A 26,628-nucleotide genomic window follows, 5' to 3' on the forward strand; every position below is an offset into this window, starting at 1 on the left:
TGGCGCAGTGGTGGAGAATTCGCCTGCCAGTGCAGGGGACACGGGTTCGAGCCCTGGTCCGGGAAGATCCCACATGCTGCGGAGCAACTAAGCCCGTGCGCCACAACTACTGAGCCTGCGCTCTAGAGTCCGTGAGCCACAACTACTGAGCTCACACGCCTAGAGCCCGTGCTCCGCAACAGGAGAAGCCACCGCAATGAGAAGCCCGTGCACCGCAACAAGGAGTAGCCCCTGCTCACCGCAGCTAGAGAAAGCCCGCGCACAGCAACGAAGACCCAACACAGCCAAAAATAAATAAGTTTATAAAAATAAAGCCATGAAAATGGTTGAAATAACCTAGGGAGCTAGTAGACAAATAAAATTTTCAGAACTGAATTCTGAGGACTTTCAACATTTAGAGATTGGGCAGAAAAATGAAGAGACAGTAGAGGAGATTGAGGAGGGCCTGCGATGTTGGAGGAAAACCAGTTGATTGTGGCATCACAGGTACAAAATCTGTAACTACTACAGGCAAGGATTTTCCATTCTTGTTTTTCCAGGAAGTTGAGCATAACTTCTTCATAATTTTATATGAATAAACATGAATGTGAAAGATAACTTTTGATAAAGATTATTTTAAGTTTGGTGAAACCCTTAGGAAGTGATTTTACACATTTCTGTATTTTTAAAAATATTTATTTATTTATTTATTTTGCCTGCTCCAGGTTTTAGTTGCCACATGCGGGATCTTCGTTGCTGCATGTTTAGTTGCGGCATGTTTAGTTGCGGCAGTGAATAGGAGTTGAAATTGGATATAGCCTTGAAAAAAATTCTTTAAAGAAGTTTTCCTCAGGAGGGTGGCCAAGAGAGAAAAGGTTCCATCAAGGTAACATCATTTCAAGATGAGAGATACTGGGAAGCATTACAAACCAGGGAGTGATCCAGTAATGAGGGCCAGATTGAGGATAGTAGAGAATGAGGGAATAACAGAAGAAGTAATGCCCTTGAGAATGTAAGAGGCCTTGGGATCCCAAGTAGAAGTAGAGGGATTGCCCATTGATAGGAGGAACGCTCTGTCCACTGCTGAAAAAAAGTGGAAAGAGGTTATAAAATGGGGAGGAGATATTAGTGGTTTTGTAGATTTAGTCATGGCATGATGAGGAAGTTCTTTTCTGACAGCTTCCATTTTCTCAGTTGAGCCAGAAAAAAAGGAGGAGAGGTTGTTTGCCAAAGAGTGAAAAATTCTGTAAGCTAACAAGGGACGCCTTGGTTTGGGCAACTGCAGTTTTGTTCATACTAAGTGCGTGTGTTGGACATGGGTCGGCGTGTCGAGAGAGAGGGAGGGAGGGGAAGGGGGAGGGGGAGAGACAGAGAGAGACAGAGGAGCCGGAGCATTTAGTCTGGGCAAGGTTACGAAGACTCCATGTTTTCCAAACTCTAAGGCAAAGGAGCAAAAGCGCCTCACGCGCAGGGCGCCGGAGGAATTGCCCGCGCAGGTCACTTGGGACCTCGGCTGGTCGGCGCATGCGCGCGGCTCCACGCGGTCTCGCGGTCCTTTTCCCCCCGTGTGTTGCTCCGGGTTCCCCTGAATTCACCTGGCGGCAGTTTGAGGTCTCTGCGGTCGGGATGGAACAGGTGGACGAACTGGAGCTGCTAATGGAGAAGAGTTTCGGAGATAACGCTGCGCAGCCGGCGGAGCTGTGAGCGGAGCGGGGGGAGGGTCTGGGAACAAAGCGGGAGATTTGAAAAGCAGGGAGCGGGAGAGGCCGCACCCGCGCCTCCGCGGACCGGGGCTGGGGCAGAGTAACCAGGCTCAAGTCCCGGGGCGCCCGACGAGCCTCCGGAACTGGGGTCTGTTTCCCAGGGTTCTCTTTGGGGCCAAGCCCGGGCCAGGGCTTGAATACTCTCCCTCACCCAGCAGTTCATTCTTAATCTTGATATCACCACTTTCCTGAATTTGGGGAGTCCTAGCCAACTTAAATGTCTTCATAAAACGAAATTGCAACTGCTAGACGCTTTTCTTCATGTTTAATTGGAGAAAGTTATCCCGGGGAGAAATCTATACCCTCAGAGCGGCTTAAATGGTCGGGGAAATTGACCCGCAAGCATAGTGTAGAATTGTCAGTAGTAATGATATTGAGGCTAATTATTGTTGACGGAGCTTTGCGCTTTGAGTTGTGATCAGCAGTACCTTTTGGGAGATCCTTAAAGCGTCCCAGCTGACCTTGGGAAATTCATGGCCTGAGGCTACGTGGGTAGGTGAATGAGGAATATAACCTAGGTGGGTTACAAAGGTTGGGTGACAAAGACAGTTTTAGGGTAAAGTTTTAGGGTAATAACTGGAGAGATAATGACTTTGGACTGTCACTGATAAAGACTGCAGTCAAACTGGAAAGATTTAAGAGGGAATTAATGTTTTCTAGAGGAGAGATTAGAGTATTTTGCAGTTTTCAGGTGGCTAGGGTCAGTGGATAAAAGAATTGTGAAATCGACTTGCCCATTATAAATAAGAAATTTCTGAGTTACTCTATGAAGGAATGGTTAAGATGACAGGTATTAATCTTGCTTTCTCTACAAAGCATAGGCTAGTTGATCCCCAATGAGGTTTTATAGAATGATTTCCTGCATTAAATAGTAGGTTGGACTAGGTGATTTCTAAGTACTCTCCTAATTGAAAGATTAATATAATAATGAAGCTCACAGTAGGACTTCCAGCAAACCACCCACACTATATTTTTCCATAACAAACATGTTTTATTTACAAAAAGATAGTGTCCTAGACATTTCCTTTCACTTGTACTTTGGGAAGGTTTGCACCAGTGGTAGGAATTTGTGTCTAATATTTTTCAATTTACCATTCGTCCTCATAATCATAGATGTCCCAAAGAGCTCCTCATAGAGCTTATATTTGGAAAAATCCATATCATAAGTATGTTTTAAATGGCATTGCTTCTGGGAAGTTTTTATAATAGGAATTCTGCTATGTCCTTGCTCTCTCTTTACCTCTTTTAGCCAATGGTCTTGTGATAAGCTTACTGGAAGAAACAAACCTAGAAAACTAGAAGGTAGGTTTGTAGATAAAAGAGATTGGATGGCTTCTTATTTAATGCTTGTGCTACAGTAGTTTTGTATGTGTATGCTTTAGATTTCAGAAGAAGAAGGTGGAAGCTTCCTTTTCTAAAGCAGTTCTGAGCCGAGGAATGGATAACCGGTACCTGGTATTAGCAGTCAATATTGTACAGAATGAAGAAGGAAACCATGAAAAGCACCTAATCATCACTGCTTCGCAGTCACTAGAATGTAAAGAACTGTGTATCCTTAGGAATGACTGGTAATTTTTGTGTGACTTTGGGCGTTCATCTGGCAGAGTCTTAAGGGTGCCGTCTTACAAACTATCACATGGGCTTGTGTGGCTGTTGCAATAATTTAATTGTTAATAAAGAGAGTAGATATGAACCTGAATTAATTTTGCATAAGGATTGTGCCTATTACAGTAGCATCTCAAGTCCCTTTTTCCAAAACTTTTATTGTCATTTGAAAATCAAGTACAAGGGGATTTATTAAATCACTACTTCCTATTTCCCAGTGCTTTCTGGGACTGCAGCTTAAACCTCATTTAGTTCTCACTAAGAGGAAAACTAATCACAGCATAAGAACATCCTTAGGGCTTCCCTGGTGGCACAGTGGTTGAGACTCTGCCTGCCGATGCAGGGGACACAGGTTCGTGCCCCGGTCCGGGAAGATCCCACATGCCGCGGAGCGGCTGGGCCCGTGAGCCATGGCCGCTGAGCCTGCGTGTCCGGAGCCTGTGCTCTGCAACAGGAGAGGCCACGACAGTGAGAGGCCTGTGTACTGCAAAGAACATCCTTAGACTCTAGCTGTTGCTTCTCAAGCAGTGTGTGGTATGTGAGGGGTGAAGGGGAGATGCAGAGAAGGTGGAGGTCTAACTCTGTCTAGGCTGCAAGTTGGATGGTTTGAACTCGATAAATATGATTTTGTTCTTGGTACATTGTGTTTGGCTTCATGCCTCAAGGCTTATAGAAGCTGTAGGTATAAGTCTTAAGAATGAGAGAACTATTATTAGAACAGCCTCATCCATAATTGAAGCTATACACTGTTAATAATTTGATAGCTTTTGCAGCAGATAATGCAAGACCCAGAAATTTAGAAATACTTATTTCTTTACATAAGATATCCAGTTGTTTATTTTTAAAAAATATTTATTTATTTGGCTGCGCTGGGTCTTAGCTGCGGCACATGGGATGTTCGTTGCTGTGTGCGGGCTCTTAGTTGCGGTATGCGGGATCTAGTTCCCTGACCAGGAATCGAACCCGGGCCCCCTGCATTGGGAGCACGGAGTCTTAACCACTGGTCCACCAGAGAGGTCCCTCCAGTTATTATTTATTTATTTTTTTCCTCCAGTTATTTTTGAAACCTCCTTAATATGTTTAAATGTAGGAATCTAAACTATGTATACTTTAATTTTGCTTTATTTTTAGGTGCTCTGTACCAGTAGAGCTAGGGGACATCATTCATTTAGAGGGAGACTGCATATCCGATACTTGGATAATAGATGAAGATTTTGGATATTTGATTCTGTATCCAGACATGCTGATTTCTGGCACAAGCATAGCCAGTAGTATTCGATGCATGAGAAGAGCTGTCCTGAGTGAAACATTTAAGGTGAACAATATTAACAGCCAGTGTTTCCACAGGGTCTTAAGAGTTCACAGACCACTTTTACACTCTTACTTAATCCTCCCAACAATCCTGTGAAGTAGATGGTATTAATCAGCTGCATTTTACTGATTGGGAAAATCAGGAAGTTAAGTGACTTGCCCAAAGTTACTGTAGCTAGTAAGGGGCAGTGTTGGGATTCAAGGCCAGGTGCCCTAAGATCCTTTGAATCTTATTCAACATTTTGTCAAATAATTAATTCTAATAATAATATAAATTTCAGTGATAAAAATTTTAATTTAATATATCTGGGCATTTCCAAACTTGGCTTCATGTGATTCCCAGTGAACTAAAAGTAAATGTGAGAGTCTCTTTTAAAAACATTATTATGGAAAGTTTCAAACATATGCAAAGAGATGATTATAATAAACTCCCATGTACCCATTTTGCTGTTCCCAGACATTGTATTATTTTGCAACTAAATGAAAGCTGAGGATTTAAAAATATATATAAACACAGTATCTTTATCATACACAATAAAATGAACAGTAATTCCTTAAATTAATCTAATAGTTTTATCTCTAATGTCTTTTATCAAATTTTTTTTTATTCAGTTCGTTTGTTAGCATCAATATCCAAACAATATTATGTTTGGTTGATATGTCTCATAGTTTCTTTTAATCTAAATTCTGCCTTACACCCACTCCCTTTGTTTCAATGCCATTTCTTTTTTATTTTTTGGTTGCACTGCACGGCTTATGGGATCTTAGTTCTCTGACAAGGGATTGAACCCAGGCCCTCAGCAGTGAGAGCACAGAGTCCTAACCACTGGTCCGCCAGGGAATTCCCAATGCCATTTATTTTTGAAGAACGTGAGTTTTATTTGTTAAGTTTCCTCTTCCTCCCAGGGTATTCTTTTAATTATACAATTAGTCTCTGTGCCTGTAGAAAACCAAAAAACAGCTAAGGGCTTCCCTGGTGGCGCAGTGATTAGGAATCTGCCTGCCAATGCAGGGGACAGGGGTCTAGAGCCCGTGCTCCACAACAAGAGAAGCCACCACAATGAGAAGCCTGCTCACCACAATGAAGAGTAGCCCCCTCTCACTGCAACTAGAGAAATCCCGTGCATAGCAATGAAGACCCAATGCAGCCAAAAAAAACAAACAAACAAACAAATGCAGCTAAGCAAGAAGAATAAAAGAAGGAAAAATACCCAAGTAGATTTTCTAATCGTCTGTAGTTATCACTTTATAGTTTTTTTAAAAAAATCAGCTTTTTTCTTCAATTGTGGGGATACTATTAACTTCTCTTTTAACCACATATTATAAAGCAGACCTGAATATTAATATTTTAAAAACCTTATTTTGAAATAATTTTAGACTCACATAGAACTTACAAAAATAGTACAGAGAGTTCCCTGTAAATTAATTTTTAAAATTCCTGATGGGTGTCTTGTGGACTTTTTCTTTTTTTTTGATAGTTTTGAGGGGATGGTCCAGGCTAATAAAAGAGTTAATTGAAAACTACTGTTTCTTTTTGAGTGGTGAGAGTTTGTCAAAAATCTCTGCTGGGGACTTCCCTCGTGGCACAGTGGTTAAGAATCCACCTGCCAATGCAAGGGACACGGGTTCGAGCCCTCGTCCGAGCGGATCCCACATGCTGCGGAGCAACTACTGAGCCTGCGCTCTAGAGCCCGCGAGCCACAGCTTCTGAAGCCTGTGCACCTGGAGCCCGTGCTCTGCAACAAGAGAAGCCTCCGCAATGAGGAGCGCATGTACCACAACGAAGAGTAGCCCCCGCTCGCCTCAACTAGGGAAAGCCCACGTGCAGCAACGAAGACCCGACACAGCCAAAAATAGATAAATAAATTAAAAAAAATAAATTTTCAAATAAATTTGAAAAAAAGAAAATCTCTGTAGAGAGTTCCCTGGCGGTCCAGTGGTTAGGACTCAGTGCTTTAACTGCTGGGGCCTGGGTTCAGTCCCTGGTTGGGGAACTAAGATCCCACAGGTGTGTGGGGCAGCCAAAAAAAAAAAAAATCTCTGCTGTAAGTTTGTTTCATGTTTTGAGTATTTTACTCACATGACTTTATGATCTATGCGTTTATTGACTTTTGTATGTGGGTTCATTATAAAGTGAAATTAGAGATGAATATGTTAAATCTTTGAGACCACATTGAACTTTTTCATATAAGTTATTTTAATTTTTTTCAAAATGGAAATATACTGATTTGAAAATAATAACTTGTAAAATAATTCAGGTAATTCTAAATTGAAGAAAGTGAAAGTCACCTATAATTTCACTCACCAGAAAAATAAATTGTTTCATATTTTGGCATTTGTCTCACCAGTGTACTTTGGTTATGGTGGTTCAATAGGTTAGGTAATAAATGTACGATCACATCTGTTGATACGTTGTGAAATAAGATATTTGTATGATTTTTGTGTTTTTTTGGTAGAGCTCTGATCCAGCCACACGCCAAATGCTGATTGGTACCATTCTCCATGAAGTATTTCAAAAAGCAATAAGTGATAGTTTTGCCCCAGGAAAGCTACAAGAACTTGCTTTTCAAACTGTTCAAGAAATAAGGCATCTGAAGGAAATGTAAGTAGTTACGAGAGGAACTATAGATACAGTTTTGTTATATAACTTCTTTCCTAGCATCTATAAGGTTTTTGGCTATTAGACTATTAAATATAAATCAGTATAATACTAGAATGCAGATTTCATGGCTGTAGTATCCCACTGCAATTCTGCGAAGAGCTTCTGAAATTGCAGAACAGGAATTCTTTGGCTAAAAATACCTAAATATTCTCTATATGCATAATAGACTCCACAGCTGCACTCAGAGAGTGTGAACTTTTTGTTTTACTTCTAGAAACAGTGTGACATCCTGAAAATTGTATGGGGCTGGGAGTCAGATGAACCTCCTTTCAAATTCTAGCTTTGCCAATTTTATGATTGAACTAGTTACTGAAAGATTCTGGAAAGGGTGATAATACCTGTTTGGCAGACTTTTTGTGACAATGGAGATAATGTATGTAAACCCACAAATGGCTAGTCATTGGCGTTTTATGAGTGGCTACCTGCAGAGGAATTGGCATATTCTCTATTTCTTTCTTGACTCCTACTGCAGTCCATCTTTTTTTCACAGAAATTTTTTTATTAGTGGTGATTTTGCTTTCCAGACTAGTTGATACAAACCTACTTTTCCCAGATATAATTCTACATTTCACTGTGTAAATGAGAAAAATGTGTTCCATAATTCTACACTTATTTACTAATGACGTACAATCTACTGTCTTAAAAACATTTTAGAACCCTGCCCTATGTCAGGCACTGTGTTAAGTGCTTTTTAGCTATCTTATATAATCTGATAGCAACCTGTTATAAAGGAAGAAATGGAAGCACAGAGAAGTTGTCACTTGGTTACAACCACACACAGCATGGCTTTCAGAATATGAATAGCTATAATAAAGTTTTTGCTTAAGAGTTCTACTTATTGCTTTAGTTGCCACTTTGGTTTTCAAATTAAAAAAATTTTTTGTCACACCCTAACCAGGATCTGTTGTGTATTGTATGGATCATTGCCCTGAAACAAAACACATCAAAACTTAGTGCCTTAAAATGACAAACATCTAACCTGTTATCTCATAGTTTTTGTCAGTCAGGAATTTGGAAGTAGTTCAGCTGGGTGGCTCAGGCTCAGGGTCTCCCATGTGAGCTGCATCTGAAGGCATGACCGGGCAGGAGCATCTGCTTCCGTGATGACTCACTCACACGTCTGTTGTGGGGAGGACTCATTTCCTAGCTGGCTGTTGGCAGGAGGCCTCAGTTTCTTGCCATATGGGCTTCTCTAGGGGGCTGGCTGATGTGTCCTGGGACACAATCTGCTTCCTTCAGATTGAAGGGTCCAAGAAAGAGAGCAGGAAGCCACAGTGCCTTTTATAACCTAGTCTCTGATTGCTATGATGTCACTTCTGCTTTTTTTATTAAGTACTCATTACTAAGTCTAGCTCTCCCTTAACGGTAGGGGAATTAGGTGCCATCTTTTGAACGGGGTGTCAAAGGATTTGTGGACATATTTTAAACCACCACAGGTATTCAGGTATCAGGTAACCTGATCAGTCCAGAACCCAACGTGAATATAAGTATGAAAGAAAACAAGGATTTTGAGCAGCCTTGCTCAGAATTCATGTCCTTGTATTAAACCTTGTGCATGTTACGTAATGGAATGTCTCTTATGCCCTCAGCATCTGTTATTTTTCATTAATATCTAACAGTCTTATCTGGTTTCTAAGATGCGGGAGAAAGGTACCTTCATAGTCATTAGGAGAGCTGATAGCTTCATTACTGTATAGGAAAGGAGAAACTTTTTTTTTTTTTTTGCGGTACGCGGGCCTCTCACCGCTGCGGCCTCTTCCGTCGCGGAGCACAGGGCCATGGCCCACGGGCCCAGCCGCTCCGCAGCACGCGGGATCCTCCCAGACCGGGGCACGAACCCGTGCCCCCTGCATTGGTAGGAGGACTCCCAACCACTGCTCCACCAGGGAAGCCCAGGAAAGGAGAAACTTTTAAAAAATATAAGAACTATGAAGATCAGAATTTTGGTTTTTTTGGTTTTGGTTTTTTTGGCCGCACAGCGCGGCTTGAGGAAACTTAGTTCCCTGACCAGGGATCGAACCCATGCCCCCCGCAGTGGAAGCACAGAGTCTTAACCACTGGACCACCAGGGAAGTCCCTTTAATTAATTTTTATTGGAGTATAGTTGCTTTACAGTGTTGTGTCAGGAATGTATTCTTAGCAGATCCTTGGGTATCACTGAATTATATATATATATATGTTTTTTGAAGTATAGTTGATTTACAACGTTGTGTTAGTTTCTGGTGTATAGCAAAGTGATGCAGTTATTTATACATATACATACATATATATTCTTTTTTTTTTTCGGTATGTGGGCCTCTCACTGTTGTGGCCTCTCCCGTTGCGGAGCACAGGCTCCGGACGCGCAGGCTCAGCGGCCATGGCTCACGGGCCCAGCCGCTCTGCGGCATGTGGGATCTTCCCGGACCGGGGCACGAACCTGTGTCCCCTGCATCGGCAGGTGGACTCTCAACCACTGCGCCACCAGGGAAGCCCCCATATATATTCTTTTTTTAAAAAAAATTAATTAACTAATTAATTTTTATTTTTGGCTGCGTTGGGTCTTCCTTGCTGCACGTGAGCTTTCTCTAGTTGCAGCGAGCGGGGGCTCTAGGCACGCAGGCTTCAGTAGTTGTGGCACGTGGGCTCAGTAGTTGTGGCTCGCGGGCTCTAGAGTACAGGCTCAGTAGTTGTGGCACACGGGCTTAGTTGCTCTGTGGCATGTGGGATCTTCCCAGACCAGGGCTGGAACCTGTGTCCCCTGCATTGGCAGGCGGATTCTTAACCACTGAGCCACCAGGGAAGTCCCTATATATTCTTTTTCATATTCTTTTCCATTATGGTTTATTACAGGATATTGAATAGAGTTCCCTGTGCTGTACAGTAGGACCTTGTTTATCTATTTTATATATAGTAGTTTGTATCTGCTAAATCCAAACTTCTAATTTATCCCCACCCCCCCTGCCCCCCCTTCCCCTTTGGTAGTCATAAGTTTGTTTTCTATGTTTGTGAGTCTCTGTTCTCTAAATAAGTTCATTTCTATCATATTTAGATTCCACATATAAGTGATATCATATGATAGTTGTCTCTCTCTGACTTCACTTAGTATGGTAATCTCTCTCCACCCATTTTGCTGCATTATTATTTTTTTTATCATTACATCCTAAGTCATTAAGGGGAAATATGTTTCATTTCAGTTATGAAAATACTAATTCTCTCATGAATCTTGCCCAACCCTGTTCCAAAGGATACTTTTTAAAATTCCCAGAGCCTAAAAATAACAGATCCAAAGTTCTTTCCTGCCCTCTCTCATAGGCCCTTCTACTTTATTACAGATCTTAGAACAGATTTTTACCTGTTCATGCTCTGTCCTCTCATTATATCTATAAAAGTCTAGGCTTGAAGATGCCAAACCTTAAGTATCTCTATAGCCTCAGGAAAGAACAGGTGGTTACATGTCATTTTGCGGTGATTTGGCTCGAAATTAAAAAGGCAGAATTCAAATGCAGAAGACTTTAAATAACCAGTGTGGACTGGTTTGGAAACTTAGAAGAGTCCTGGTCTGTAAAAAGTAAAACACTAGGAAGGATCTGCCTAAGGAGATGGTGACAGTGAAGAATGGTTCCAGGATGGTTTGCGAAGGTTATTTACGAAAAAGGTTACCCAGTTGTGCAGGTATTTTTTTTAATAGTAAATTATTATTTCTAAATAGCTTATAAATTCACATACAGCATGTGTTGTTGTAATAGTACAAGAGGGTGTACAATGATAGTAAGTCCTTTCTACCCCTGCATCCCTGGTCAGTCACTACCAAGCTCCAGAGGCAACTTCTGTTATCAGTTTCTTGTATGTCCTTCCACAGAGATTTCAAATATTTACATGTGATTGTGTGTGTGATTATTTATGTTTATATATTATTTGTTATATAAATGGTAGCATACCATACACATTATTGTATATAAATATTAAATCTTGGGAGTTCCCTGGCGGTCCAGTGGTTAGGATTCAGTGCTTTCACTGCTATGGACTCGGGTTCAATCCCTGGTCAATGAATTAAGATTCTACAGGTCGGGCAGCGTGGCCAAAAAAAAAAACTTGGTGATTATTCCATATTAGTACTGATTGAGCTATCTCATTTTTAATTAAGAGTGGCAAAATGTTTCATTGTATGGATGTACAGTAATTTATTTAAGAGCCCCTGGCATTTCAGTCTTTGCTTTTATTAGCAACACTATAATAAATACCTTTGTACATTTTAATTTTAATAGCTGTGCAGGCATATATCTGGGCTCAATACTTAGAAGTGGAATTGTTGGACCAGAGGATATTTACATTTAAACATTTAAAAAATCTTTTTAAAAAAAATTTTTATTGAAGCATAGTTGATTTACAGTGTTGTATTATTTTCTGCTGTACAGCAGTGACTCAGTTATACATATATATATATATTTATATTTATATCCTTTTCCATTATGGTTTATCACAGGATATCGAATATATGATTTATCACAGTTGGACCTTGTTGTTTATCCTTTTTTTTTTTTTTTTTTTTTTTTTGCGGTACGCGGGCCTCTCACTGCTGTGGCCTCTCCCGTTGTGGAGCACAGGCTCCGGACGCGCAGGCTCAGCGGCCATGGCTCACGGGCCCAGCCGCTCGGCGGCATGTGGGATCCTCCCAGACTGGGGCACGAATCCGTGTCCCCTGCATCGGCAGGCGGACTCTCAACCACTGCGCCACCAGGGAAGCCCTGTTTATCCATTTTATAAGAGCTTACGTCGACCTCCCACTCCATCCTTCCCCCAACCAGCTCCCCTTGGCAACCACAAGTCTATTCTCTATGTCTGTGACTTTGTTTCTGTTTCGTAGATAGGTTCATTTATGTCATGATTTAGATTCCACGTATAAGCGATATCATATGGCATTTTTCTTTCTCGTTCTCATTTACCTCTCTTAGAATGATAATCTCTAGTTGCATCCATGTTGCCGCAAATGGCATTATTTCATTCTTTTTTATGGCTGAGTAGTATTCCACTGTATATATGTACCACGTCTTTATCCATTCATCTGTCGATGGACATTTAGGTTGTTTTCATGTCTTGGCTATTGTGAGTAGTGCTGCTGTGAACATAGGGGTGTATCTTTTTGTTAACAAATCTTTTTATTTGAAAATAATTTTAAATTTAGAGAAAAGTTGCAAGAGTAGTACAAAGAACATCTATATACTGTTTACTCAGATTTACCTGCTGTGTGTGTTTTTCTAAACCGCTTGAGATTAAGCTGTATATGTGTTATTTTGACCTTTAAATACTTAAATGTGTATTTCCTAAGAATAAGGATTTTCTCTTATGTAACCACAGAACAGTTATCAACTTCAGGAAATTTAACATTGTTATAATACTTGTGTCTGATCTACTGTGCACATTTCAGTTTTGTCCAGTAATGTTCTTCATAGCATTTTTTTCCCTCCAGGACAGGATCTGGTCTGGGTACATTTAAAGTTTTGATATATATTGTCAAATTGCTCTATGTAGACATTGTCCTGTTTCTTTCTTCCATTCATTGTTTTCCAGTTTTGTTGAGATATCATTGACATATAACATTGTATTAGTTTAAGGTATACAACTTAATGATTTAATATGTGTGTATATTGCAGAATTCATTTTGCATTTCTATAGGCAATATATGGGTCCTTGTTTCCCCCACGTCCTCACCTATATCATCTTTCATCCACTCTAAGTTTCCCAGATTTCAAACAGCCTTTTTCAGACAAACACCCTTTGCCTTATGTCGACTGATTGTGTTTCTGTAGGTCATTCGGGGCACTTTGGTGTCAGTAATTGCTCCCTGGTTTGAGATTCTTCAGCTTTGCCTTCAACCTGAAGTTGCTTTTGTGGTCAGGCCAAGCAATCTTGGCAGAGCTAGGATTGCTAATTTTGTCTTCCCTGCTGAACTGGCTCTCCCAGAGGACTGGTAGGGCTCTGCTTTCTTAGTTCTGGTAAGCCAGAGGTAGCAGAAACCTAGGAAAGTAGGAGCTTATTAAATTTGGTATTAGAAATGTTACAGAGTTATTATATGGTAAATTTGTAGCGTTTTGGAGTCTCAGATTTTGATGAATATGTTATTGAATATTGTGCTATCTTCAGAAGGAGTGAAAAATGGTAAGTTGTGTTTTTTGAAAGGAGTTTGCAGACTGTTGGAGGCTATACCAGTACTCAGGTGAACTCAGGCCTGCAGGGAGAAAATTATGGCAGTAAATTATTAAAACACAGTGTAGAAGGGAGCATAGGGGTTAAGAACTTAGGTTCCCAAGCTAGAGCTGTGTGTCCTTTGGAAGTAACTTCTGAGCTTCAGTTTCCTTAGCTCTAAAGTGGGGTGACAATAATAGTATCTCATAGAGATATAATGAGGGTTGAAAGTGTTCATGTTAAGCACCTAGAATAGTACCTGGCCTAGAGTCAGCATTATATGAGTATTCACTGTTATTATCTTCATACCTTATTGAGTTCTTATCATAAGCCAAGTATTAATACTTTACGTAGGCTGTTTTATTTAATCATCAAACTAACTGTGTGGTAGTTATCAACTCACCTTACAGATGAAGAAACTGAGGCTCAGCTAACAGTGAATCGCCCAAAGTTACACATCTAATAAAGAGTTAGGATTCAAACCTAGGTGTGATCTGACAGAAACACGTGTGCTCTTAACACCCCAGAGTAGTTATTAAGATTGTGATGCTTAAACATGCAGAAGGAGCTGGGAGAACTATCCTGGGAAGGGGACAGCAGGTTTCAAAATTTTTTGATCTCAGGACCATGTTACACTAAAAAAATTATTGAGGACCCTGAGGAGCTTTTGTTTATGTGGGTTATATCTATAGATAATTACTGTACTAGAAATGAAAACTGAGACAGTTTTAAAATGTTTATTGGTTAATTTGAAAATAACAATAACAATCCATTCCATGTTAATATAAATAACAGTCTAATGAAAAATAACTGTTTCTGAAAAAAAATGTAATGATACAAGTGACATTGTTTTACATTTTTGCAGATGTTTTAATTTTATGACTTAATACATATTGACACCTGTATATATAAAATAGATAACTAATAAGGACCTACTATACAGCACAGGGAACTCTCCTCAATACTCTGTAATGGCCTATATGGGAAAAGAATCTAGAAAGAGTGGATATATGTAAACGTGTAACTGATTCACTTTGCTGTACACCTGAGACTAACACAACATTGTAAATCAACTATACTCCAATTAAAAAAAAAGACATCTGGTTTCTTATATCTGCTTCTTCATTCTCTATATTGCTATATTGTATGTGTGTATGTGGACTCAGAAATCTCCACTGTGTACTCATGAGAAAACAAGAGCAAAAAAGGCAAATAATGTTGTAGTATTATTATGACATAGTTTTGACCTTATGGGCACCCTGAAAAACTGAGACTAGATTCTGGTAGTCTTTGCTGACTTCTGACTTAAGAAGTTAACATTCCTATAAATTGTCCTTTAATTCGGTAAGGCTGATGTGACTTTTCTGTTCCTACAGTCTTTTTTCCTCTTTTACTTTTCTACTTTCCATTGCTGGGTTTCAGGAGCAACATCTTCTACGGTTTCTTTTTTATCACAAAAGTGTAGCTGGGACCTATTAGACCTGAGATGATAGGAGTTGGAGCAGATCTGAAATTTGATGTCATGTCACTGTTATTTGGATTTTTTGTGTGTGGTAAAATACACATAGCATTAAAAATCACAATCTTAACCACTTTTAAGGGTACAGTTAAGTGGCATTAAGTACATTGACATTGTTGTGCAAACATTACCATCCTCCACCTCCAGAACTTTTTTTATCTTCCCAGACTGAAACTTTATATCCATTAAACAACTCCCCCCTTCCCTCGGTCCCTGGCAGTCACCATTCTTTCTGTCTCTATGAATTTGACTATTCTAGGTACCTCATGTAAGCGGTCATGCAGTATTTGTCCTTTTGTTGTTGGCTTATTTAGTCTAATGTCCTCAAGGTTCATTTATGTTGTAGCAAGTATCAGAATTTCCTTCCTTTCCAAGGCTGAATAATATTCCATTGTATATATCAAATTTTATTTATCCGTTCATTAGTTGATGGGCACTTGGGTTGCTTATTTGAATGTTTTTTTCCTTGTTTACTTTTTTCATATTTAAGCTTTCCTATTTAATATCTCTTACTTTGGTAGGTACCGCCTAAATCTGAATCAAGATGAAATAAAACAAGAAGTAGAGGAGTATCTTCCTTCATTTTCTAAATGGGCTGGAGATTTCATGCATAAACATACTTCAACTGACTTCCCTCAGATGCAGCTCTCTCTGTAAGAAACCCATTTTGTTTATATGGTGTTCATATCTTTAGACCAGGATCTTATTCAAGATGTTGAATTAAAGCTTTTTAGAGGTCAAGTTATGACTAGCCTTTTTGTTTGCTTACTTTATAAGTTACAGTCCTGAGTATAATTCTTGGACAAAAAAAATAATCTAGTGAATAGAAAATTCTATTTTCACTATAGTAAAATTTATAATTTTTGGATGTAGGTATAGTTTTTTAATAAAATCTTCAGTTTATAAATATATGGGAGGGCTGTCCTAATTTCATATATATTTCTCTGTGTTACTATCATATATGGACTGTCTCATGTGTTGATTACCATGGATTTGTGCTGTATGTTTATTTATTTTTATTTATTTTTAATAAATTTATTTATTTATTTATTTTTGGCTGTGTTGGGTCTTCGTTGCTGTGCGTGGGTTTTCTCACGTGGGTTTTGCAGTGAGCGGGGACTACTTTTCGTTGTGGTGTGTGGGCTTCTCATTGTCGTGGCTTCTCTTGTTGCAGAGCATGGGCTCTAGGCACACAGGCTTCAGTAGTTGTGGCACGTGGGCTCAGTAGTTGTGGTGCACGGGCTTAGTTGCTCCGCAGCATATGGAATCTTCCAGGGCCAGGGCTCGAACTTGTGTCTCCTGCATTGGCAGGTGGATTCTTAACCACTGCACCACCAGGGAAGCCCTGTGCTGTATGTTTAAATAGTGTGTTTAGGCATTCAATACTGTTTGGCATTTGGTTTGTTTTTTACCTTTTTTCCCCTTAAAGTAGCATTGATACAAATTTGTAGGTCATCCTTTTTTTCCCCCCCATTATTTGCCCATTCAGCAAATATTTATTAAGTGCCTAATATGTGCCAAGTAATGTTCTAGGTGCTGGGATCACAGTAGCAAAAAATAAAAAAAAAAGCAACTGACTTTATGGTGCTTCTGTACTACTGAACAAGTAAACAGCAGGGTGCCAGATTGTGATAAGTGCAGTGTAGAACAATGGGGAGGATAAGAAAGAGGAGTTGGAGGGACATGTTATTTCCCAAGAGTGGTCATGAAAGGCCTCTGTATATAAGGTGACATTGAGCAGGAGCCTGAAGGAAGTGAAGGAGGCAGCCATGCAGCTGTTTCCAGGAAGAGCACTCAGGTAAAAGCCCTGTGGCTAACGCACTCCTACGGTGTGGCTGGAGCAGAGTGAGGTGGAACAGGAGAAGCAGCTGTCCTGGGGCCTCATAAGGCTTACAGGATATTGGCTGCCATTCTGAGTCCATGACCACGTGTAATCTGGCTACCATGGGAAGCCATTGCAGGGTTTGTACAGAGGTTTTTGATCTGATTTCTTTCTTTTTTTTTTTTTTAAACAGGCAACATTTTCTTTTTCTTTAAGTAGTCATAACTTCCTTTATATCAATATTCTTATCTTTTTCTCAATATTCTCAGTATTTTATCTTGTGACATTTTGTGATCTGAACTTGTTTTAAGATTTGTGAATCAGAAATCTTGGGAACAGTCAGGCCTTTGTGCCAGTGTGTTTTCTCAAGTTCAAAGGACACACTGAGCCTGGATGTGAATCCCAGTTTTGCCACAATTTGTCTGTGCAACTTTAGTCAAGTTCCTTATTCTCTCTGTGCTACTTTCTATATTGATCTGATTTACTTTTGAAAGAATCAATCTTTTAAGACTATGCTATATGGTAAGGGCAGAGGTAGAGACACCAATTTGGAGGTTCTTGCAGGAATCCAGGCAAGAGTTGGTGGTGGCTTAGACCAGAGTGAGGGTTGTGGAAGTGATGAGAATCAGTTGGATTACGGTCAGATTTTCAACGTAGTGCTGATAGGTTTTGGTGCAGGGTGTGAGGGAAAAAAAAGTCAGTGGTGATTTCAGGGGAGAAAATGTGATGAGAATGGAGTCAAGAGAGAATGGTAGAGGAGGATTTGGAGGCAGGGAATGTAGACTACTATATTGACAGGTTGTTCTATGAAAGGGTATGTAGAAATGGAATGGCTTATGTGGGGTTAAGAGAGCTTTGTTGTTGTTTTGAAGATGGGAGGTATAACATGTTTATATTCCAGTGAGAAGAATTCCATAGAGACGGTAACATTAACACTTAGAAGAGATGGGAGGAGTCTTAGAGCTGTGTCATTGAGTAAAAGAGAGGAATTAGAGTACACAAGTGGAGGGGTGGACCTCACGGGGACAGTTATTTCTGTGCATTAAAACCTCATAACTGGACTACTTCACCCAAGGTACTTGGAAAATTTACAACCTTTTGCATATTGCTAGAATTCTTTGAGAATTTTTTAAGTCATTTTAGAAAGTTGCTAGCAATGTTTAAATGTCCTGTGTCTGCCGGTAAGATTTTATTTATTTTATTATTATAATTATTTATAATTGAGTATATTCGTAGAGTTGTACAACCATCACCACAATCAGTTTGCCAATAGGACTCTGATATATCTATTTTTAAAATACTTAGTGGTTGTGCTCGTTGTGGCAGCACATGCAGTAAAATTGGAACGATACAGAGAAGATTAGCATGGCCCCTGCACAAAGATGACACACAAATTCGTGAAGCGTTCCATATTTTTAAAAAGAATACATATATATCTATAAGTATATCACTTTGCTGTACACCTGAAACTTACACAACACTGTAAATCAACTATACTTCAATAAAAAAAAAAACTTAGTGGTTAAAAAAAACCAAAGCTTATCTTGCTGTTAGAATTGGGTTTATTTATCATATTTTTTACTTCTGTTGTGGTCATAAATTTACCACCAGGTCCTTACCCTAAAAAAATGCTAGAGTAAATTGGTTAAAGTTTCTTGTAGTGTTTTTTAAATAAATTTATAAGTGCTTTGTTCTTTGTTATTTCTTTGGAGCAGATTGCTATGTCTGGTATAGGGGGTGGATCTTGGTGCATTAGTTGTCATTGTGATAATCTGCTAACTGTTTATTAAGTAGTCATTCTTTTCCTGGTTCCTTGCTTTGTTTTATAATATTTCTGTCATTCTGGTCTCTGGATTTTCTGTAATAATAACAAACTGAATTTTGTTTTCCATTGTTCCTAATTCTTTCTTTCTTTTTCTTAACATTTTGCTTAGCAATATTCTTTTTATATATATATATATATATGAGTTAATTAATTTATTTGTTTTTGGCTGTGTTGGGTCTTTGTTCTTGAGTGCAGGCTTTCTCTAGTTGCGGTGAGCAGGGGCTACTCTTCATTGCGGCGCGTGGGCTTCTCATTGTCATGGCTTCTTTTGTTGTGGAGCACAGGCTCTAGGCGCACAGGTTACTGTAGTTGTGGCACGTGGGCTCAGTAGTTGTGGCTTTTGGGCTCTAGAGCTCAGGCTCAGTAGTTGTGGCTCACGGGCTTAGTTGCTCCGCGGCATGTGGGATCCTCCCGGACCAGGGCTCGACCGTGTACCCTGCATTGGCAGGTGGATTCTAACCACTGCGCCACCAGGGAAGTCCCCCTAATTATTTCTTTATCCTTGTTTACCTTCCCTCCCTACCTTTCTTTCCTCCCTTATTATTTCTTTTGGTCATTTAAATTTGCTTGAGATTTAAAATTGTGGTGGATATCCATTTCTGTGGTTGTTTTATCTTTTTTTTTTTTTTTGTCTTGCCCATGGCTTGTGGGATCTTAGTTCCCCAACCAGGGATTGAACCCAGGGCCATAGCAATGAATGCGCCAAGTCCTTACCACTGGATCGCCAGGGAATTCCTTATGGTTGTTTTAGATACTAGCTTTTCTTTCACTGTTGTTTTAGCATTTCGTTTGCATGTTTTTTTCTTTTGGCTAAAATTTGCTTATTGTTTTTGCAGAGTTAATAAGCTGCCATATTCTCACAGACTTATGGACTTATCTATTCAGCAAAATGTATTGCATGCTGCATCTGTGCCCAGGATTGTTCTAGGTGTTACAGGGAGACTAAAACCCTCCAGGAACTCGGTGTATTGGTGGTAGTTGAAAATGTAGAAGTGGAGGGGATTGCTGAGAGAGAATAGCAATCTGCTGAGGGCAGCAGAAGAGGCATAGAACCCTGGGAGGTTACCTTGTATAAGGACAGAGGGAGAGAGTGGAATCCGTCGAAGGAGGCTTGGAGTGGACCAGCAAGGGATTTGGTAGCTTGGAAGAAGTTATCATGGAAGCCTAGGAGAGTTTGGGATTCAGAATCATCTTTGACCTGAAGGGGATTTTTGAGATTTCAGTCTTAGATTTCCAGTAAGGAAATTGAGGTCCAGTGAGGTGGTGTGACTTGTCCAGGTTTTATGTGAAAAACCGGTGGTCGAGCAGAGTCTAGAACAAGGAATTTCTTGATTCTCAGCTTGGTGTTCTCACCTCCGTAGCTTGGTGTAAGACTCTTCTTTGTTTCAGTTATTTCTGATGGGGTTTTATGTGTCTGTCTGTGAAGGAGGCGCTTCTCTGTACTTTACTTTGCATCATTTCCCCAGCAGTCTATAGCTAGTCTTTAAAAGAAACAACAAAACTTTAGACTTTAGAGCAGAGAATGAGACCTTTAAAAGCCATTTCAAGACAGAACCTTTCTTACCCATAAGTAGTAAATGTGTATTTTCTTAATCTTCATGACCTCTTATATTCTCTATCAGGTGACTCTCAAAGGAGTTTTATAGCATTATGTTGATGAAAAGCATAGAAGTTAAATTGAAGTACCTGTCATTTGTTCTACAGATCTAAGACTAAAACCACATTACTTCTTTTTCTAGGGGAAAGAATAGTAATAGTAATAGTAAAAGTTTCATTACCTATCTTCTAAGTATACATGTGACATATTTAATAAAGTTTGCTTTATTTCATATACGTATATTTAAATACATGTCATGATCAGATAACATCCATCAGAGAAAACAGATTAATATTTAAGAAATTTCTGATAAGTTGTGGCTTCCCTGAATTCCTCTATTGTCCTCTTCAAAGATTGCAGAAAGGGCTTCCCTGGTGGCGCAGTGGTTGAGAGTCCGCCTGCCGATGCAGGGGACACGGGTTCGTGCCCTGGTCCGGGAGGATCCCACATTGCCGCGGAGCGGCTGGGCCTGTGGGCTGTGGCCGCTGGGCCTGCGCGTCTGGAGCCTGTGCTCCGCAACAGGAGAGGCCACAACAGTGAGAGGCCCGCGTACCGCAAAAAAAAAAAAAACAAGATTGCAGAAGTATACGTATATTCCTGGAGATTATATTTGAAGCATCCTGAAAAGGTTTTTAAAAAATTACCAAAGATAGCATTCTTCCTCTTAGAAAATATTCTCATTTGTTAAGAAATAGATGCTGATCTAAATAACATGAAATTAGCAAAACAAGTCAACTAAATCATGTATTCTGACAGCCAGAATTCTTATACTTTTTGAATCTTGATTTTTAAATGATATAAAATGTTTTATTACTAGAAAATTTATCCTTTTCATTTAAGATTTACATTACATTTAGTATTTTATATGGCTTTGAGTATAAAATAGGATTAATAAATAAAAGACTGTTCCTATCTGACCTTTCTTCTGCAGAATAACTTACTGCTTTGAAAATGAGTAAATCTTAGATAAGAGAAGTGCAAGAGGCTTTAAAAGTTATTTTCATCTCTTCTAATTCCTTTGACATTCATAAATTCCTTTTTTCCTCCTTCCTGTGCTCTTGGCTTATTTAACAGGTAAGATACTAAAATCAGAACCTCTTTTGTAATATAAAACAACAATGTTGAGTACTTAGTGTTAAATATTGATAGTGGCAGAGCTGGATTCATTTAATGATTAAGTAAAGGATATAATGAGTAAGTGCAGGAGCACCTGAGCTTCTCTGAGGGCTGTCGTGGGGTTGAGGGTAGGGATGAAGCGCTGGGTGATCAGGGCCCACACAGCATAGATAGTGGGGAGAGACAGCTTGTTCTTACTCAGGTTAATATGGTGTTACATGGAAAAACACATCCCTTGTTACCGAGGGTGCAACCACGTGCAAGCCATTATATGTTAATCTGTGTAATAATTGTACATCAGAATATTCAGACTGTCATAGTGGCTCCAGCAGTCCAAGGAGTGAGACTTTTGCATTGTAATATAGATAGACTTGAGGAAATAAAGGCCTGAGTTAGGAAGATTATTGTGGGAATGAACTGAAAGGGACAGATGATAAATATTAAGAAAATTTAAATTATATGAGTTAGCAGCCACAAAAAGGAATGAAATTGGGTCATTTGTAGAGACGTGGATGGACCTAGAAAGTGTCATACAGAGTGAAGTAAGAGAAAAACAGATGTCGTATAGTAACGCATATATGTGGAATCTAGAAAAATGATACAGATGATCTTATATGCAAAGCATAAATAGAGACACAGACGTAGAGAACAAATGTATGGACACCAAGGGGGAAAGGGGTGGGGTGGGAGGAATTGGGAGACTGGGATTAACACATATACAGTATTGATACTATGTATAAAATAGACAACTGATGGGAACATACTGTATAGCACAGGGAACTCCACCTAATGCACTGTGGTAGCCTAAATGGGAAGGAAGTCCAAAAGGGAGGGGATATCTCTCTGTATGTGTATGGCTGATTCATTTTGTTGTGCAGTGGAGGCTAACACAGAATTGTAAAGCAACGATACTCCAATAAAAATAATAAATAAATAAATTATGAGTTAGAACTGATAGGATTCAAACTTGCCTGTGCATCAGAATCACTTGGAGAGTTTGTTAAACAAATTCTGGGCCTCACCTGTTGGTCTGGAATGGGGCCTGATAATTTGCATTTATGACACATTCCCTGGGTGGTGCTGATGCTACTCATCCAGGAAGCATACTTTGAGAATCACTGCCATAAATGTCTGTAGACTCCTTCCCATCCCCACATTCCGTGCATGCAGTAGAGAGTCAATGCCAGCATATAAGAAATGAGCTAAGTGTTCTAATTCAATTCAATTAAATATTTTAGTTAAATATTTCTAATTAATTAAATATCTTTGTGTTTTGTTTTTTAGGCCAAGTGATGGTAGTGACGGTAATTCAACATGTAATATCGAAGTTATAAACTCACTGGATATTGAAGAAAGCATTTGGTCTCCTAGGTTTGGATTGAAGGGCAAAATAGATGTTACAGTTGGTGTGAAGATACATAGAGGATGTAAAACGAAATATAAGATAATGCCACTGGAACTTAAAACTGGCAAAGAATCAAATTCTATTGAACACCGTAGTCAGGTATAAATATTAATAAGAAAATTATCAGTGTGTAATATATTTAAATTTTTTTAATATGTTTGAAATGTAGTCGCTTTATATATTTTGATTCAATTCAGGTGATTTTTAATTTAACCCAGCATTTCCTAAACTTAATTTACCACAGAGCTACTGTTTTCATGTAACATCTACATAGGATACTCTTTAGGAAACAGCAGTGTAAATTTATTCTTTTACTTCTGACCTTTAATCCAATGATGCTGATTTTTTTTTAAAAAAATGTCCCATTGTTCTTTTACAATTTTATTTTATTTTATTTTTTATTTTTTTGCGGTACGCAGGCCTCTCACTGTTGTGGCCTCTCCCGTTGCGGAGCACAGGCTCTGATGCACAGGCTCAGCGGCCATGGCTCACGGGCCCAGCCGCTCCATGGCATGTGGGATCTTCCCAGACCGGGGCATGAATCCGTGTCCCCTGCATCGGCAGGTGGACCCTCAACCACTGCGCCACCAGGGAAGCCCCATTGTTCTTTTTAAAAAAAAAAAAATTATTTATTTATTTTGGCTGCGCCGGGTCTTAGTTGCGGCAGGTGGGATCTTCGTTACAGCATGTTTAGTTGCGGCATGAGGGCTTCCTAGTTGTGGCATATATGTGGCATCTAGTTCCCCGACCAGGGATTGAACCTGGGCCCCCTTTGTTGGGAGCGCGGAGTCTTGCCCATTGGACCACCAGGGAAGTCCCAATATATTGATTTTTATTTAAAATGAAATATAGAACTGTATCTTACCATTAAGTTAAATTCAAGTTTTCTTAATCATCTTCTCCTTGGTAAATATGTCTTCTGTTGTCCTTCAAAATGACCTGAAATTTATATTAATTATAGTGAGTTAACAAATCAAAGTAACTAACATAAAGTTCTATTTTTTCTAATTATTTCCATTCCCTCTGCCAACCTCCACATTGGCAGTCTATGGTATGTTCTAGACACTTTTTTTTTTTTTAATTTATTTTATTTTATTTTGGCTGCACTCGTGGCACATGGGATCTTAGTTCCCCCACCAGGGATCGAACCCGAGCCCCCTGCAGTGGAAGCGTGGAGTCTCAACCACTGGACCACGAGGGAAGTCCCCTAGACACTTTTAAATAAGCAAAGATAAAACTAAAAGTAGTAACATTATTGTATTTTTATGGTATAATAAGTATTAAAGGAACAAATAATATAACAAATAACATAGCATTTGTAATATAACTTAAACTTCCTTTTGCCCATGGAATTTTCACATTTTATTTCAGCAGATTTTATGTAAAATAGGTGCAGATTCAAAGTACTGAATTGTATAATCAGGGATTAACAAGATCTTCCCTTATTAAATCTTTCTTGCTATTCTTAATTGTGTACCAAGCACCAAAGGTTCTCACAAAAGCTTTTCCATTTGGGAATGAAAAATAGGGTAACCTTGTTGTTTCACCTATCATTGGGTTTTACAGATACTGGAGGTAGAGGAAAAATTAGGCTTCCCCTATCAGAAGACTTGAATTTTTCACTTTGGTAAAACAGAAATGGCTGAAATTATGAACAAAGACTTGGCTAGATTAAAGCCTTCTTGTGAAAGGAAAATCATGTCTAGATAGAAGAAAAGCTATTTTTAAAAAATTTTTATTTATTTTTAAAATTTATTTATTTTTGGCTGTGTTGGGTCTTCGTTGCTGCACGTGGGCTTTCTCTAGTTGCGTCGACGGGCTTCTCATTGTGGTGGCTTCTCTTGTTGTGGAGCACGGGCTCTAGGCGCGCAGGCTTCAGTAATTGCGGTGCATGGGCTCAATAGCTGTGGCTCGCGGGCCCTAGAGTGCAGGCTCAGTAGTTGTAGCGCCCGGGCTTAGTTGCTCTGCAGCATGTGGGATCTTCCCGGACCAGGGCTCGAACCTGTGTCGCCTGCATTGGCAGGTGGATTCTTAACCTCTGCACCACCAGGGAAGCCCAAGAAAAGCTATTTGGAAGTCAAAGATTTGAAGAAATGTGTTTTGTGTACGTGAGGCTGAAAATTTTTACTTGTGTTTTTAAGGACAAGTTTGTTTGAAATCACTTCTGAATGCTAAAAGGAAGAGAAATACAAAAGCATTTCAGCATCTAAAGTGGTCTAGATTTAAAGACCTTTCTTCTAAGGCCACTGCTCTAAATTGTAGTGCCTTCAAGGCAAAGAATGTTACTGTATTTAATTTTGTTCAGTTGGAACTTTTATCTTTGCAAGAATAGAAGCTGGAAGAAGAACTTTTAAGAATACAGTGGTGTTTATCATATTTAAAAACAGGAAAAATGATTTGGACAAGGCTCAAACAAATATATTGGAGTGCATATTGCATATTCATTGAGTAAGAAACAAGGAGACATTGAAAGAATAATTATAGTAATTCATTGAGATATATACATAGATAGATAGGTAAATAGATATTGCGGATGAGGAAAGACATAGATCTCCCCTTTTAGGAATTTTTTTTTCTTCAAATTAAAACTTTAATGAATATAATTACTAGTGCATAAGCAAAAGAATTTTAAATCCAGGTATAATTTTTCATTAAAGATTTTAAATCACTTCCTTTTTTGTTATGTATATATATATTTTTTAACATCTTTATTGGAGTATAATTGCTTTACATTGTTGTGTTAGTTTCTGCTGTATAACAAAGTGAATCTGCTATATGTATACATATACCTTTTAGGAGATTTGACTTCTCACTTTGGTAATACAGAAAAAGTTTATGTTATAAACTAACTTTAGTTAAGGAAGATCTTTATTTTATAAATGGATTGTATTCTAAAAATTCATTTCTAAGTCAGTAATGTGACATTAGAAACATTTTCTTGTTTTTTTTTTTTGGCCGTGCTGCACGGCATGTGGGATCTCTGTTCCTTGATCAGGGATCAAACCGGTGCCCCTTGCATTGGGAGTGTGGAGTCTTAACCAGTGGACCACCAGGGAAGTCCCCCTGAAACACATTTTCTAAAGGAAAAATATTATATGGAGCTGTGATCTCTAAACCAGGTCACAGAAACCTATTTCACTTGTGATATAGTTGGATTATAACAGTGTTGTAAAATTGCAGTCCGGCTTTCTTTTATCATAATATGAAGGGAATTTCATTTCAGATATTTTTTCCTTTTAATAAGTCCCAGAAGCAGAATCCTCTTCCTTCTGCCTCAGTTCCCGTGAAGGGAAAAACTTAACATAGATGGACCATTAGTTTGGCTTGACTCCCTTGGTCCACAGCCCCAAGGCTTCACCCTGTCATTTATGAGTTCATTTTAATTTTTAAAAGTTTTATTTGGTTACTTATGCTGTATCAGGCAACACAAGTGGAGTGCTTATAAGAAGACATCCCAAAACATGCTACATAGGCTCAAATGTTGCTGCTAAGGTGTTTCCATGAACTAAAGGAGCCATTTCTAACTTGTCTTAGATGGTTTCTCTGAAGAGCGCCACATAAACTTAAAGCACTTAATGCTCCCTCCTGCTCTGGAAAAAAACCCAGTAAACTGTTAGTAGAGTTAGTCTCATTTAGTTGTCACAGTAACTATGACATAAATAATATGCATTTTAGTGTTTAATCCACTCATTTTAAACAGGGAAAATACTGTCTGAAGACAACTTCAAAATGGAAAACATAGCTTGATTAATTTCCCTCTTTAACTTATTGGAGATTATTTACCATCTAAGAAAAATTCTAAATATTTCTTTTTTGTCTGTGTAAAACTGAGAAGCATATACTATGTTTTGTGGAAATT

At 39.0% G+C, this 26,628-nt stretch overlaps 1 protein-coding gene and 1 non-coding gene across 9 annotated transcripts in view; both read left to right on the forward strand.

The window, feature by feature from the left end:
- Nucleotides 1-26,628, forward strand: part of LOC115856293 (solute carrier family 25 member 16) — a 91,259-nt gene that overhangs the window by 41,538 nt on the left and 23,093 nt on the right. For 6 of the 8 annotated variants that reach the window (XM_060285877.1, XM_060285879.1, XM_070043811.1 and 3 more), the window contains 5 exons: nucleotides 3,125-3,310; nucleotides 4,479-4,662; nucleotides 7,115-7,260; nucleotides 15,526-15,657; nucleotides 22,649-22,868. In XM_060285877.1, coding sequence (XP_060141860.1) covers nucleotides 3,125-3,310; nucleotides 4,479-4,662; nucleotides 7,115-7,260; nucleotides 15,526-15,657; nucleotides 22,649-22,868 — 868 coding nt within the window. Of the gene's footprint in view, nucleotides 1-1,514; nucleotides 1,680-3,124; nucleotides 3,311-4,478; nucleotides 4,663-7,114; nucleotides 7,261-15,525; nucleotides 15,658-22,648; nucleotides 22,869-26,628 lie in introns of those variants that run through there. The other 2 variants (XM_030862389.2, XM_060285878.1) reach the window with 2 other exon arrangements.
- LOC115856505 (U6 spliceosomal RNA) lies at nucleotides 18,137-18,243 on the forward strand. The gene has a single exon (XR_004040874.1). It is a non-coding gene; the product is annotated as a U6 spliceosomal RNA (small nuclear RNA).

This window comes from Globicephala melas, chromosome 16 (assembly GCF_963455315.2).
Source record: "Globicephala melas chromosome 16, mGloMel1.2, whole genome shotgun sequence".
Taxonomy (NCBI): Eukaryota; Metazoa; Chordata; class Mammalia; order Artiodactyla; family Delphinidae; genus Globicephala; species Globicephala melas.